Source organism: Rutidosis leptorrhynchoides, chromosome 6 (assembly GCF_046630445.1).
Source record: "Rutidosis leptorrhynchoides isolate AG116_Rl617_1_P2 chromosome 6, CSIRO_AGI_Rlap_v1, whole genome shotgun sequence".
Taxonomy (NCBI): Eukaryota; Viridiplantae; Streptophyta; class Magnoliopsida; order Asterales; family Asteraceae; genus Rutidosis; species Rutidosis leptorrhynchoides.
This window is the reverse complement of record NC_092338.1, coordinates 429347968-429363725: the sequence shown is the minus strand read 5'-3', so window position 1 is coordinate 429363725 and position 15758 is coordinate 429347968. Positions and strand designations below refer to the sequence as shown.

The window sequence follows — 15758 nt, the reverse complement described above, 5'->3', positions numbered from 1 at the left end:
AGGATGAATGGGCTCACCAAATTCAGAATATCTCGGCTTGGTTGTACTTGATTCTGAATCAAAAGTTTCCTGCTTTGATGAAGATTCAAAAAGTTCAAGTACTTCTTTTGGGATCCTACCAAGCTTTCTATCAGGTTCCGTAAGCGGTGTAAGTAATGGAGAATCTGAACTTCGGGTATGTGGCATACGCAACCTAAAATCTGTCAATCACACAACTAACAAAACTATTAAACGTACCGATTCTATAAGTTTAAAATTCAAAGACTATTAATAATTTAAAAATAATTAAGAAACTACTTAATCAAAAATTGGTTAATAATTCTATTTTGACACAAAACTGTCCCCGGCAGCGGCGCCAAAAACTTGATGTGCAAAACGTGGTATATGAATTGTTGTATAAAATAGTATAGAAAAATACCGATTAGAGATTGCTACACACTAACAGGCAGTGTACCCGATCGTGTAGTAGTATAGTAAATGGTAAAATTCGTGTATCGTTCCAAGGACAGTATCTAAATCAAATTAGGATTATAGACTAAATTGTGATTGACTAAGAAAATTACAAGTACAGGATATATTTTGGTTTGCCCTTTTACGATAGGCGAATCAAGTGATGAATAAAATTAAAAAGACAATATTTTTGGTATTTTTAGTTTATGAAAACAGAAAGATAGTTTTGATATCAAATTAAGGAAATATGCTCATCTAGACTTTTTACCCTTAATGTTGAATGTTATTTAGGATTGAGATCGGATTGATTGGTTATGCACGAGAACTAATTAATTGGTTCACCAAGAGTAGTCTTGCTCAAACACTCAAACGGGATTACACGACGCAAGTGATGTTCTTGACATCTAAGACCTCCTATTTGTAATCAACTAATTCAACTAGTTTGAAGACTTGAAGAATGATCAAGTCAATGGTGTGTTGTACATGATCCACTCCTATATCAACTGAAGGTTTAACTTAGTTCATTCCCTTGGTCCGGTTAAATGCTCAATTCACCCAACCCAAATAATTAACTAAGTGTTATAACAAGATCCCGATAAACGTCACTAGATAAGGCAAATCACTAACACATGTTAATTGATGGAACTAGGTAGTTGAAAGTGTGTATAACAGATTCTAAGGAATTGGTCATTCTCCTAGATAATTACACATACTAATTAAGTTATTCAAAAGTATCTACAAGAGTCGTTCTTACATTCTTATGTAAACTAACCATTTGAACCCAACTTATCCCTTTTGGTAAAAGACGGATAAACACATGTCACTATGTGTAAATCAATATATTAACTTAACAAGATGATGTTTCTTAATCAAATGAACATATCAAATATTATCAACTAGTTGAATCGAAAGGATTAAACTTAACAAGAATGGTTCTTGTATTCAAACATCAAACTATCGTGCATAATTACAATCAATCAATAGTAAACATTCAACATCTCGGTTATTTATCTAGATGAACATAAAAATGGACTAGCCAACAATCATGCTTGAAAACTTAAAGACAACAGTAACAAGATAGAATTCATTGTAAATACAAGATTAACCTTTTAGGAGTAATCTTGGATGAAGCTCTTGAATGATCTTGGATTCTTCAATGATTTGAGTGCTTAGATGCACTTTGATAAGCCCAAGAAACTTTGATAAGCCCAAGAACTGCTTTGAATCGTATGTTTTCGTCTCTAAACAGAAAGGAAACTGGTACCCTTGAAATGAAACTGGAAATGGAATTAAATAAGCTGAAAAGTTGGTGAAAAGTACTGTGCGCGGCGCGCAAAGTAAGGGTGCACTGAGCGCACTCTCACCTACTTCACTTTTCCTTTACAGCTCGACAACGCACGTTCAAATCTGCTTTTCTGTTCAAAGTGCGCGAATGGGTGCGCTGAGCGCACTACTGTGCGCGGCGCGCACCACCTAAATGTGCGCTTGGCGCACTTTGGTTTTGGCCAAGAAATCCTCTGATCAAATTTATGCAATGTGCGCTGAGCGCACATTTTGTGGTGCGCTGAGCACACCCTTCTGTCTTTGGGTTTCTGGTCTTGTTTTCGATCTCTGAGCTGTTATCATACATAATCTTCATATTTCTTCAAGTTTACAATGATTCTAGACTATATTACAATACTATGAAATACAAACGGAATTACAATGTTTACATATGAAATAAATAACAATAGGACGCGATATTACGACTAAAGATATGACTAATTGGAGTAATATCATGTATATACGTTGCACGAATGAAGAGTTCGAAGCGTGTACGAGTAGAAGGATTCTAGTACGCGAAAAAGGGGCAAAATGGTTGTTGGGCCGCGGCGTGGGAACAAAGGGGCGCGGCGCGGCTTATAGTTGATTTCACAAACAGCAGCTCGACAAAAACAACCATCAGACCACGCTGGTGGTCGCAGCGCGGAGGAAGAAGGCCGCGGCGCGGCTCCTCTGGGTGTTTGGTTCCGGATTTTTGTAATTTTAAGGGCTTGACGAGGGTATTATGGTCATTTAACGTGTGGATTAGTTTATGTGCTCATTTATGGTCCACTCACTCCATTTATCATTTTCATTTCCTTTTTCTTTCTCTTTTTCTCTCAAAACATAAATTCTTCAAATCATTCAAAAGGGATTTTGGAAAGGAGGAAGCGGGATTCGATCGAGAGCGTAAGAGGCAACCTTGTTCTCCTCGTTCACGACTGCAATTTGATACTAGTGGTAAGTTCCAAATCCGAAATTCGTTCTTAAGATTCATGATAAAATTAGGGGTTTTTGGTTGTATGTTCATATGTGAAACCCCATTAGTTGTTAATGGAAGATTAACACCAAGATTCGGATTTATAAGTGTTGAAGGCGGGTTTTGGGTTTGGTGAGTAAGTTTAAACATGTAAGGCTTGCAAAGAGTCAGTAATCACTAATATTAATGATTATTGATGTAATGGAAGCCTTTTGTGTTCATTTGTTTGGCTAATTTTGAATAGAGTCAAAATTAGGGTTTGTTGGTGACTTCGGTTCGATTGTCGTTTGTGTAAGGTTTATAAACTTAAAATGAGTTAAGTTAAAGTATAAACTTGAGTTAATGGCGTTTTGAAGTCAAAACTAGCAAATGGTGAGATGTTGACTTTTTAAGGGTCAAAATGGGTTTTCGAGTTAAAATGCGTTCGAGCGCTAAAGTTGGTACGTTTAGGTATTTTGGGTACGCGGGAATTGGTCTTGTTGGTTTCAGACCTTCGAGTAGCGTTAAAAGTGCAAAAGGGTGTGATTTGCACTTGTTGTTCATTTGGGCGGGTCGAGAGTCCAAATGAGTTTGTTTTGATGATTATGTGATAATTGGATTAGGTACGTTCCATTGGCAAGTTGCGGGTTTGAATTGCACTTCATCGAGGCGTTTAAGGTGAGTGTAAATTTACTACACGTGTATGTATGCATAGGATGGGTACGTGTGTGTAGGGTGACCCATGCTCGGGTTTACTCTATGTATGTGTGGGAGAATGGATCCCTCTTGTGCTTCGGGTCCATGTGATACGCTTATGCGTTTTGGGTTACTACCCTTGATGTTGTGATTGGCTAGCGTATTGGATAAACCCTTTGGCGATGGGTTTTGCTAGCATTCGTCGTGGAGATGATTCGGGTAGTGAATCGCGTGATGTTCGGATTCACTAAGGCGCGTGAAGTTCGGCCAACCCTATTGTGATGTTTGACTAAGGTATGAGTCGCATGATGTTCGGATTCATAAAGGCGCGTGAAGTTCGGCCATCCTTAATAGTCAAGTTGTTTGAAGGTAGTGAGTCGCGTGAAGTCCGGATTCACTAAGGCGCATGAAGTTCGGCCAACCTTCATGTGGTTTAGGTTAAGGGGTTAACCTTATTGATGTTGTTGATTATATTTATTGTATATGCATATATACTTGTTGTGTTGTAGCTAATCTTGTGGCGTTAGCTTGGTGATTACGTAGCATGTAGCTACTTTGTGTTTGTGCTCATTTGTAGCTTGCTTACCATGCGGAGGTGGTATGTGTTTACTTTTTGTGCTTGGTGATGCGTAGTTATTTTATGCATATGTATGTGTATAGTACCTTTACATTCACTAAGCTTTAGCTTACCCTCTCCTTGTTAAGATTTTTATAGGTTCGCGCAATGGCTGCTCGGGTAAGCGTGGGGATTAGAGATCTTGGCTAGGTTGCTTTAGAAGATCTTGCTTTTGGACTCGATTTAGGATTGGGTAGCGTAGTCCAATCACCATGCTCGGTTTTGTGTAAAAGTAACTAGTCGGGTCATGTGACGTATATCGGTTTAGTCAAATGGGTCATGAGTATAAACCGGTTTATGATTTAACTAACGTATTATTGTATTAAGGAGTTTAAATTATTATTGTATGTTTTTAAGTTCGTTGAACTTACTTTAATAACAAATACGTTTTGGGAATTGCGTAATGGGACCTAAAGTGTTATTTAATGTATAATAAAAAGGAAAAAAAAATTATGGGCCGGAAATCTACGGGTTGGGTCGTTACAGTTTGCAACCATGTTGGGCATATAATGATGTGTGTCGGCTAGCACTTAAGGTCGAGAAGCAACAAAAGGGAAGGGTAAACTGCCATTAGCAAAGTACACCGTACCATCCACACAAAAAGTTGGAGCCTTAGCCGCCCAAAACTCCAATTGAACATAAGAGTGTACCAGCAGCTTCGGGAGTAGCAAGCGGGTCCCAAGTGTTTTAATTGTCAAGGAGTTGGGCATTTTTCAAGAGATTGCCCCAACCCACGATCTGCTGTATATTGTAATGATTATGATGAGCCGACATATGATACTGAAGACGAGCAGGAAGCGCCTAATTATGACCACGAAGAGATAATTTACCCAGATTAGGGAGAGTCCTTGGTTATTCGTCGTACACTAAAAACAACCCCGAGTTCAGATGACGATCAAGCGTGGTTGCGTAACATATTCAGAACCAGAGTCACGGCGAATGGGAAAGTGTGTACTATGATCATCGACGGTGGAAGTTGCGAAAATGCGGTGTCCCCGTAAATGGTGGAAAAGTTGTCCCTGACAGCGGAAGATCACCCCGAGCCATATTAACTAACATGGCTTAAAAAGGGTAACCATATTAAAGTTACGAAACGTTGTTTAGTTCAGTTTCCGATCGGGAAATTATATAAAGACGAGGTATGGTGTGAAGTTATCCCTATGGATGCGTGCCATCTCCTTCTCGGGAGACCATGGCAATATGATCGGAAAATAACATGATGGGTTTAAGAATACTTATAGCTTCGTGAAAGATGGTGTCAATATCACGTTAGCACCTCTAGATTCACGGCGTAATATGGGTGTTGACTTGTCACTGGTCTTGAACAAAACCGCGTTCGAAGAAGAAGAAAAGTTGACACCCTTCATGTTCGCTCTGGTAGTAGAGGAGGTGAATCAAGACATTACTGAAATACCTTCTACCATTAGGCCTCTTTTAGCTGAATTCAGTGATGCCTTCCCAGATGAGATTCCTCCGGGTTTACCACTCATATGAGATATAAAAAATTGTATTGACTTTGTGCTGGGTTCAGTGATCCCAAATAAACCCGCATACCGACTTAACCCAAAGGAATCAGAAGAACTCCAACGCCAAGTCACCGTGTTATTAGAGAAGGGGTTAATCAGGGAGAGCATGAGTCCGTGTGCGGTACCCGTACGGGGGTACTATTCGAATGTGTGTTGATAGCAGGGCTGTCAACAAGATTACTGTCAAGTATCGGTTTCCTATACCGAGGTTTGATGACCTCCTTAATCAGTTGAGTGGAGCGATGGTGTTTTCCAAGATCGATCTTCGCAGCGGATATCATCAAATACGAATGAGACCAGGAGATGAATGGAAGACTGCCTTCAAAACAAGGGATGGATTGTACGAGTGGATGGTGATGCCTTTCGCCCTCTCCAATGCGCCTAGTACTTCTATGCGTCTGATGATTCAGGTTTTTAAACCGTTTATTGGGCGATTCGTAGTGGTTTATTTCGACGACATCCTTGTGTACAGTCTGGACGAACAGCAGCATCTACAGCACTTGCGAGAGGTGTTTGCTGTTCTACGAGCACAGAAGCTCTATGCAAATGGAAAAAAATGTCACTTTTTGACTCGGGAAATCACGTTTTTGGGATACATTATTTCAGGCAATGGTATACGCATGGATGACTCCAAGATTGCAGCCATCACTAACTGGCCGACGCCTTCTAGTATTCACGAGATCAGGAGCTTTCATGGCCTCGCTTCTTTTTATCGTCGTTTCATTCAGAATTTTAATATGGTTATTGCTCCGGTAACTAAGTGTATGAAAGGGGGTCGATTCACTTGAACACCCAAAGCAGACGCAGCCTTTAATACCTTGAAGGATAAGGTAACACATGCTCCTATATTAGTGTTACCAAATTTTAATGATGTTTTTCAGGTTGAATGTGATGCGTCGGGAGTTGGTATTGGGGGTGTTCTTAGCCAAAATAAAACGCTAATTGCTTATTTTAGTGAAAAGCTCAACGAAGTTCGGCGTAGGTACTCTACTTATGACCGCGAAGTTTATGCGATTGTGCATTTGTGTGGTCACTTGAAGTTTGGTGGCATTATTTACTTCCGGCCGAATTTATTCTTTATTCGGACATTGAACCACTTAAGTACATACATGGCCAACATAAATTGAATTTGCGTAAATGGGTTGAAGCTCTTCAAGCTTACACGTTTGTCATTAAGCACAAGGCATGAGCATCGAATCAAGTCGCCGATGCATTGAGTCGGTGACATTCATTACTCAACACTATGAGCATTCGTGTTACTGGATTTGAACATTGGCGTGAATTTTATCCTAATGATCGTGACTTTAAGCATGCTTGGGGAAAGTGTACCCATGGTTCCTTTGGCTCTTTCCTTGTTTGTGATGGTTATTTGTTTAAACAGTCAAGACTTCGTGTTCCAGAGGGTTCAAATCGAGAAGCTATTATTCTGGAAGCACATGTAGGATGATTGGGTGGGCATTTTGGAATGAACAAAACCCTCACAGCTCTTAAGGAGCGATTTTATTGGCCGCACATGGAGAGGGATGTAAACCGCTTGGTGGCTCGGTGTCGTGTATGTCATATTGCAAAAACGCACGGTAGTAATGCTGGATTGTTCACCCCATTACCGGTGCCAAATGGTCCGTGGGAGGACATCTTGCTAGATTTTGTTTTGGGGCTACTAAAAACACAAAGGCACAAGGATTCGATCATGGTCGTGGTCGACCGTTTTTCAAAGATGGCGCATTTTGTTCCGTGCACAAAGACATTCGATGCCAGTCAGATAGCTCGTCTCTACTTTGCTGAAATAGTAAAATTGCATGGGGTTCCTAAAACAATCACCTCAGACCGGGATGTTAAGTTCATAAGTCATTTTTGGCGCACTTTGTGGGCGCGTGTGGGGTTTAAACTCCAATTTAGTAGCTCGCATCACCTGCAAACCAATGGGCAAACCGAAGTGCTAAATCGTAGTTTGGGGAATCTTTTAAGAAGTTTAGTTGGTGAACATCCGAAACAGTGGGATCTAACATTGCCCCAAGCTGAGTTCGCCTTCAATTCATCGGTTAACCGCACTACGGGCAAGAGCCCTTTTGAGCTTGTTTACGGGCAAAACCCAGTAACCCCTTTTGATTGGTTGCCAAAACCTGTTATCCAAGATGTAACACAAGGGTGTGGCGAGCTTGCTGATCGTATGAAGGAGTTACACGAGCAGGTGCATGCGCGTATGGTTAAACAAAATCAGGCCTATAAAGAACATGCCGATAAGCGTCGTAAGAAAGTTGTGTTTCAGGAAGGTGATCTGGTTTGGATATACCTGCGAAAAGAACGGATCCCGGGTGGTCGGTTTGGAAAGCTTCAACCGCGCGTGCAGATGGTCCTTTTCGGGTTGTCAAGAAGATGAACGACAATGCCTACAAGATTGCTTTTATAGGGCCACTATAATGTGTCTGCAACTTTCAATGTTACAAGATTGCTTTTACAGGGCCACTATAATGTGTCTGCAACTTTCAATGTTGCAGATCTTTCTCCCTATGTTAGTGGTGATGAACAGGATCTAGACTCGAGGTCGAGTCCTTTCGAAGGAGGGGAGGATGATGCAGGGATTCGTAATGGAGATGTGGGCCAGGACAAATGGGCCCAAGTGTATCAACGAAAGAAGAAAAATGCTATTGGGCTTCAAGATTATTTCGGTGAATACATGTTTGGGCCGATTGCTGGAACCAAATAATCGTCTGGAGTGGAGCAGAAGTTTAGCTTACGGCTTGGAATTCTATCAGGATTCAACTTGTGTTTAAATTCAAATTCTAGTTATAGTTATCCTTATCTTTTATGTGTTTAAATAAGGCATGTGTGGCCATCGTATTCTGCATTCTTGTTTCTGATTTCAACTGAATTATTCTAGCAATAAAATAAAATAAGCCGCAGGCTTTTTGCCATTCTCTGTTTTATTTTTGTTATTTGTTCGGCCACGATCACAATCTTTACATTAGTTTGATACCTAAGACACTTAACTCGAATTATGGAGAGAAAAGAACCTGTGAATAGTTAAGTAACTCCATCAAGCAGTAATTGTATAATGCACCTGTGACTTAGTTTTATCAAGTGCCGTTTGTGAGATCTCAAGCCCCTCATCTTTCACTATTGACAGATATCTGGAACAAACATCAAACAGCTAAAACGACAATTGTAATATTCCAATTCAATTCGCAATAACAAGCTTGTAAGAGAAAAGCCTACCATACGCTCAGGGTCAAAGTCGTCAACTCCAAGATCTTCATACCATAGAAAAATATAACTGTACTTGATAACTATAGCTGGATGTAAAAGTCACTTTGCACACCACCTGAATTTGAACATTGAGAACACATTATCAGGGTAAATATGTTTTAAAAACATAAATATTCACAGTATAATAAACATCATTAATCTAACATTTAACCTCAATATGTCAGAAAAAGTTGGTGGAACAAAAATCCTCGAGTGCCATTGGTAGCACGATATACCAGCAGCTCCGCTCAATTCCAAAAGAAATCATTAGTTAAATGAAAAGTCTGGACTAACTTTCAAGTCTACTGTACCCATAATTCTTTTTCAATCCACTTAATTTCATATCCTTCTGTATACCTTCCACATTCAACCATTTTCCAAATTCAGCATAAATCATAATCAACAACGTATAGTTAGCCACATTACCAGGTTCTGATTCCACAAACCAACTTAACAAACTTTCCACATAATCCAATCTTCCATGAATCTTAAAAGCAGACACTAAAGAACTCATAATCTTTGGACTAGGTTTCATAGGCATTGTTCTCAACACATCAATAGCTAATTCAATCTTCCCCGCCTTTCCAAGAAGATCAATATAACAAGCGTAGTGCTCCACATTTACTATTTCACTTTCACTTTTTACAGCTTCAGAAAATAATCTGCACCCTTCTTCGATTAGCCCAGAATGGTTACATGCTGATAACACAGAAAGAAATGTGACTGAATCATACTTTATACCTTTTTCTTTCATCTCACTAAACAGTTGTAAGGCTTCTTCACCACAACCATGTACACCGTATGCATTAATAAGTGCACTCCAAGAAATACAATCTGGTGCAGACATTTCTCGAAAAACTTGATGTGATTCTTTAAGTGAACCGCATTTTGAGTACAAATTACACAGAGAGTTTGTTATGGACATATCATAATCTAAACCTGACTTAACCACATAGCCATGTAGTCCACATCCAAGGGCTAATGATGGTATATTAGTACAAGCAGTAAGTACTGATAATATGGTTACAAAGTTTGGTTGAATCCCATCTTTTCGCATTTGATTCAACAGTGTGATTGACTTCTCGGCAGTTTGTTTAAATTGAGAGTATCCTGCGATTATTGTACTCCAGAGTACAACATCTTTCTGCGTTGACTTTTCAAACAGTATTTCTGCATGAGGTAATGAATCTGTGTGCTTTGAATATAAATGAACTAAAGATGATATTACACGTATATCTGTACTCAACCCATAACGAAAAGCATACCCGTGAATTTGTTTGCCAAGACTAACTGTACCTAATTCGATACATGCGGGTAAAACACTAATTAGTGTCACTCTATTAGGCTTAATACCATCTCTCTGCATTCGTCTAAAACAATCAAGTGCTATCAAATAATCATTAGTTGAAACATATCCTGCAATCATGGTAGTCCACGAAACCTCGTTTTTATCCGTCATCGCATCAAAAACACGAAACGCCGTCACGGAATCCTCGGACCTCCAATACAAGTCCACAAGTGCAGTTGATAGAAACACTGATTGTTTCTCAAATCTTTCATCAACTATTGAAAGAGCATGAATCATTTTCCCTACACTTGCACACCCATAATGGGCCCATATAGAAACAATGCTAGCAATCAACTCAGGTTTGGCAACAGACCCACTTTCATACATTTTTTTAAAGATCTCTAATGCTTCCACACAATTTCCATTTTTTACAAAACAATTTATTAATGAATTCCATGATATGAAATCTCTTTGAGGCATTTCATCGAACACCTTACGTGCTGATTCAACATCACAAACTTTAGCATAAAAAGAGATTATTGAATTTGAAACTATAGGTTCTGAATCAAGACCCAATTTAAGGGAATGAGAATGAAGCTGAAGTCCAAGGCCATGATGAATTTGAGAAAAGGAACAAGCTTTAATGAGTGAAGGAAGAACAAAAGTGAAAGAGTGAAGATGAAAATGGGGTTGTTGGTTTTTGTAAAGTTGAAGAGCCTCAACATGTAATCCTTGTAACATCAAATCTTTGCATTTTTTAACAAGTTTGAAATCTGACTGTGCAATTGAATTGGATGAAAATCTTCTAACAAAAAAATTGGTCATCGTTTAAATGTGATATGATTATGATTAACCGTCATGAAAATTTATGAACAAATGAACCCTCACGTGTTGTGCACGTGCTGTAACTTAACGTTAGCTTTTGACGACCATTTAAAATGAGGACCACTCACGTAACATTTGTAAATTATAGTCACCATTCAAGTCAAAAACAAAATACAGGGACGCCTCGTGATATACGGTGTAAAACACAGGGACCAGCCAAGTAATTTTTCCTATGTTCAGAATCTTGACTGAACCACTTCCCAGACTTACAACATACGTGAACGGTTAACGGTGAACGGTGAACGGTGAAAGAGAGCTTGAAACTGTGTATTCAAAATCGTTCGCTCGAAACTGTAAATCAGTGTTTGAAACCGAAAAGAATAAAGCACCGGTACTTTAAGTATGGTGAATCTCTGCATCTAACCATCTCTAAGTATTGTAAGTCTCATTTATGTACTAATTTTCTTCCTTCGTTTAATTGTTTCATACTTTAATACTCATCTTCTTGTGATTGAATTTTGTATCCTCACATAATTATATGCCTATCAGGTGTTTGATACAATGTCCTTCATATAAGTATGGCTTTATCACTTTAGTTGGTGTGAACATTCTGATTATTAAGACATCAAACTCATTTTCTTGAAGGCTTCTATCTTATTTTGTAATGTATAAAATTTGAGAAAGGGAACAAGCTTTAATGAGTAATAAAGGATGAGCTTCAAAATGTGATTCTTGTAACATCAAATCTTTGACTCTTTTTAGAAGCTTAAAATCTGACTCTGCAATTGTAGTGTATTTAAATCTTATAACAGAAAAAAGTTCTTCATCGTTAAGATGATTTTTACTTAACCCTATTCTAATAGAGATCTATCTACCAATGAACTGTTTAGCTCTGTTCCAGAGTTTTTGTTTGAAAGAAAAGAAAAGAAATGAAGTGAAATGAAATGAAAGGGGATGATTTGTGATCCTTTCAATTTGGAAGGAAGGATTGAGAGGAAAATTAGATTAAAATCATCAATCCCTCTCCTTTCACTACCTTCCAATTAAAACTCAGGAACACACAAATTTTTTATTTTCCTTCTGCTTCTCTTCCTTTCTCTTCAAAACAGAACTCTGGAACAGAGGCTAACATTGGAGTACTAATCCATTGCAGGCTGCTGCTCTAATATGAAAAGTCAATAGCAGTAATAGTAATTTGGTTTGAGAGCTTTGAATTATTAGTGGGGCCCTTGTCTTTAAATTCCATCCACAAACTCTCACACATACTTTAATTCTCTTAAAACGTTATCCTATACATTGGTTCTGATGTTTTATTTAGTTATGCATTGTACAAAAAATCTCATCTAATATTTCTCTTCCTCAACACCTAAGACAGGTAATGTTGGTATATTTATATATTTATATAATTATATATATGTGGATGTGGATGTGGATGTGGATGTGGATGTGGATGTGGATAGATAGATAGATAGATATAAATATTTCATGTTGTTAGACATCAGTTTAGGATTTACATATCTTTTATACTATATTTGCAACTAGCTTTAATAGCCCGTGCGTTGCTTGGTTGCTTTAAAACTCGGAATTACGAAATAAAATTATGTTTACTAATGCATTTAACATCTACATTGTTAATGATATACATTAACAACATATATATATGTATAGCTTTAAGATCCCGTGCGTTGCACGGTGACTTAAAAAATTAGTATACTAATACGTTAATGTTGTTACAAATTGTATGTGTTATACATTAAGTACACAATCGAACGTCTTTTATCACATGTGTAACATATGGATATACCATAAATTGCAATTTAAAATGATCTGGATCGATGAATCTCAATTGTCCACAAACTTTGTCTCATTCGTTAGGCTCGTAACTTAAGGTTACCACTGCAACCAAGTGGTTTCTATCTTCATGAGGTTCAAAGATCAAAAGACTAAGAGCCCGTGTGTTGTACGTGGGACTTATAATTAAACTAAATCGAAACGTAAAATGTTGTATCAAAATGCCAATAATACCATTATATATCACAAGTTTTGATACAACACTTTTCCGATTTTATTGTTCCAAATGCTGAATGAGAAGGTAAATGTGACTGGTAAACATGGCAAAACGGGTGGGATAGAGTGACGTAACCCATTTAGAGATGAATATGACCAAAAATTGATCCATTTTAATAAATAAGTCGAACTGGGCAAACTGATGCACTTCTATACGCTCAACAATTTTATGCAACTGATAATTTTTACGAACACCACAAATGTGTTATAAGTCGACTCAAACCAAACACCTTGTAAAGAAAGTACTTATTTTGACTCGTTAAACAAAACATCCAACCTCCCCATTTTGCCACTATTAAACGAATGTAATATACATACCTGATTAAAATAATTTTTAGGGGATTAATTACTTACGAAGTCTGGTCACATGAAAAACAAAATAGACACCCAATTCATCATAAATGACATACAGTAGAAACAAAAATTAACAAAGCTGCCAAAAAAAGCATAATCTACCATAGAACAGGGACGTTCGTTGAAAAATTTAATTCCATATAAACAAAACGATCATGTACAGTAGTAAATATTACTATGGTTATTGTTTCTTTAATTGGATATAATGCATATTGTTAGTGACTTAGTGGCATTAATGGAAATACCCTAAAATGTGCTGTTTACCAACTGTTGATAATTAAAAAGGTAGATGATAAACTTACATGATCAGTCAGTATACAGCACATGTATGTTTACCAGCTTTATTTGTAGAAGATTTGACAGACCCTTGCTATCTATATATACCTCTACGTCCAGCCCGACCCGCCATTTGAAGCAACTCATTTGGACTCAAGTTAACCCGTCCACTTTCACTCTCTTTACTAAGTGGCGAAATAACAGCCATTCGTGCAGGCATGTTGAAACCAGCAGCAAGTGTTTCAGTAGCAAAAACAACTTTAACCAGCCTTCTTTGAAATAACTCTTCGATAAACGATTTCCAAAGAGGTAAACAAACAGCATGATGAGCTGCAACCCCTCGAAGTATCCTCTTTACAGCTGATTCCCGAACAGCGTCGGGATACTTGATTCGAAATCGTTTTAAGGCCAGATCAACTTCACTCATCTCACACTTGTCTAATAGCTTGTATTCTTCGAGATACTGAACTTCCACGTCACAGCCTTTTCTGCTAAAGATAAACCAAACTTCAGGCAACATGTCCCTTGTCTAAAGTTTCCATAATGTATCTATAACTTGTGGAACCTGAAATCGCATAATAGTATAAAATTATTGATAAGATGCAGATAATAAAGTTAATTAAAGGTTGTAGAACTCGCGACTCAGAGAGTACTTGGTCAGCACTTTTTTGGGAGTACTCGGCAACTACGGGAGTACTCGGATGTTGACCAAAAGTGGGTGACTGAGGTGGAATGAGTTATAAAAGTCAAACTGACCTTCAAAATATCAAAAAATAGCAAAACTATTCTAAGACTCTTCAAACATCTTCTCCAAAGTGATAACCAAGATCTTCTAACATATCAATACCAACAAAAAACAGAGAATTCCATTTCTGACAGAAACAACCATCAGTTTGACTTATACAAGTCAAAATGTTCTTCAAATCTTCCAAAATACAATATGATCAATTCAATTATCAAAATCATATAACTTAAATGTGTACAATTTCAAAGTATGCAACTGCGTACAAAGAAGAATAAGTAATGTATATACCTTTGAGCTAAAAAAAATTATTTTCCTTTAGATGAACGTAGCCTACTTTGCCTTTAGATGCTCTCAAGACAGATTAAATCGGAAGAATTCGAATCGTGGGTTGACGTGAAGTTATTGAAATCCGGAAAATCATCAAAGTCTAGTGACGATACCATATCATTGTTGTGATCGAGCATAGCTCCATATACACCTTTAGACCCTACATAAACATGTACATATACATTTACATAAACATCTTTGTATGTGCCCCATGTTTTTATGGTATTATATATAATCAGCTTAATCTAAAAATCATATAGCACGTTATCATAATCGAATACTAAAGGAAGTTGCTACAATTAATCATTTACCTTCACAGGTTCCTACAATTGCACATGAGCAGCAATTAGTTCAAATAGTTCAAAAGTCTCATAAACGATTTATGATGCACTATATTATAATTCAAGCGGGACCATAACCTGTTGATACATAAATTATTGAATATAATTAACAAATTATAATTGCACATGTTGCATCATTCGAATTAGAAAGATACAGTTTGAAATACCTAGTTTCAATTGCGTAGGACGACACATCTTGAACAGATCTTCAATCCGTTAGTCATTTGATTTTCGATTTCGGACCTATTGAAATAGGTATTTGATTGAGGTCGTATGCAAGAAAACCTAATTCTGCAACCACTTAGTAAATCCGAGATTATTTGGTGGCAGATGTTGTTATTTTGGTGGACAATTTAGTGTTATTACATGAAAACCCTAATTGTTTTTTAGGGATGGAGAGTATGGAAGGAAGGAATGAATGGGGAAGAAGGAAGTGACGTTCGAACCAATTTTTTTTTTTTAATTGTTAAAAAGTTTGGCCAATGAATTGTGGACAGATGTCAGGCTGTTAGGCATTAGTGGAATAGGGGGTAGGGAATAGGTATTAGGTAGACACGTGGCAAATCAATACGTATTATTATAAGTTATAGATGATATGTAGTACTTGATTTCTGATAACGTCATATATATGTCTGCTAATAGGAAACAATTAGACTTTTTCTCTCAAAAATGATGTAGTGACCCGAACTTTTCCATGTTTATATATATTAATTGAGATTGATATTTACATGATTAAATGTT

General features: G+C 37.5%; 2 protein-coding genes across 2 annotated transcripts; both read right to left on the bottom strand.

Annotated features, from left to right (window-relative positions):
* Positions 1-8561: 8561 nt before the first annotated feature.
* LOC139855236 (pentatricopeptide repeat-containing protein At4g31070, mitochondrial-like) lies at positions 8562-10907 on the bottom strand. Its single transcript, XM_071844473.1, has 3 exons — positions 8967-10907; positions 8765-8870; positions 8562-8679 (listed from the first exon to the last, which is right to left on the bottom strand). The coding sequence occupies exon 1, from the start codon at positions 10905-10907 to the stop codon at positions 9084-9086; it is 1824 nt and encodes a 607-aa protein (XP_071700574.1). The 3' UTR covers positions 8562-8679; positions 8765-8870; positions 8967-9083.
* Positions 10908-11976: 1069 nt separating this feature from the next.
* Positions 11977-14124, bottom strand: LOC139855234 (DExH-box ATP-dependent RNA helicase DExH15 chloroplastic-like). Its single transcript, XM_071844472.1, has 3 exons — positions 13713-14124; positions 13385-13407; positions 11977-12069 (listed from the first exon to the last, which is right to left on the bottom strand). Exons 1-3 carry the CDS (start codon positions 14122-14124, stop codon positions 11977-11979), a joined length of 528 nt encoding a protein of 175 aa, XP_071700573.1.
* Between the last annotated feature and the right edge of the window lie 1634 nt (positions 14125-15758).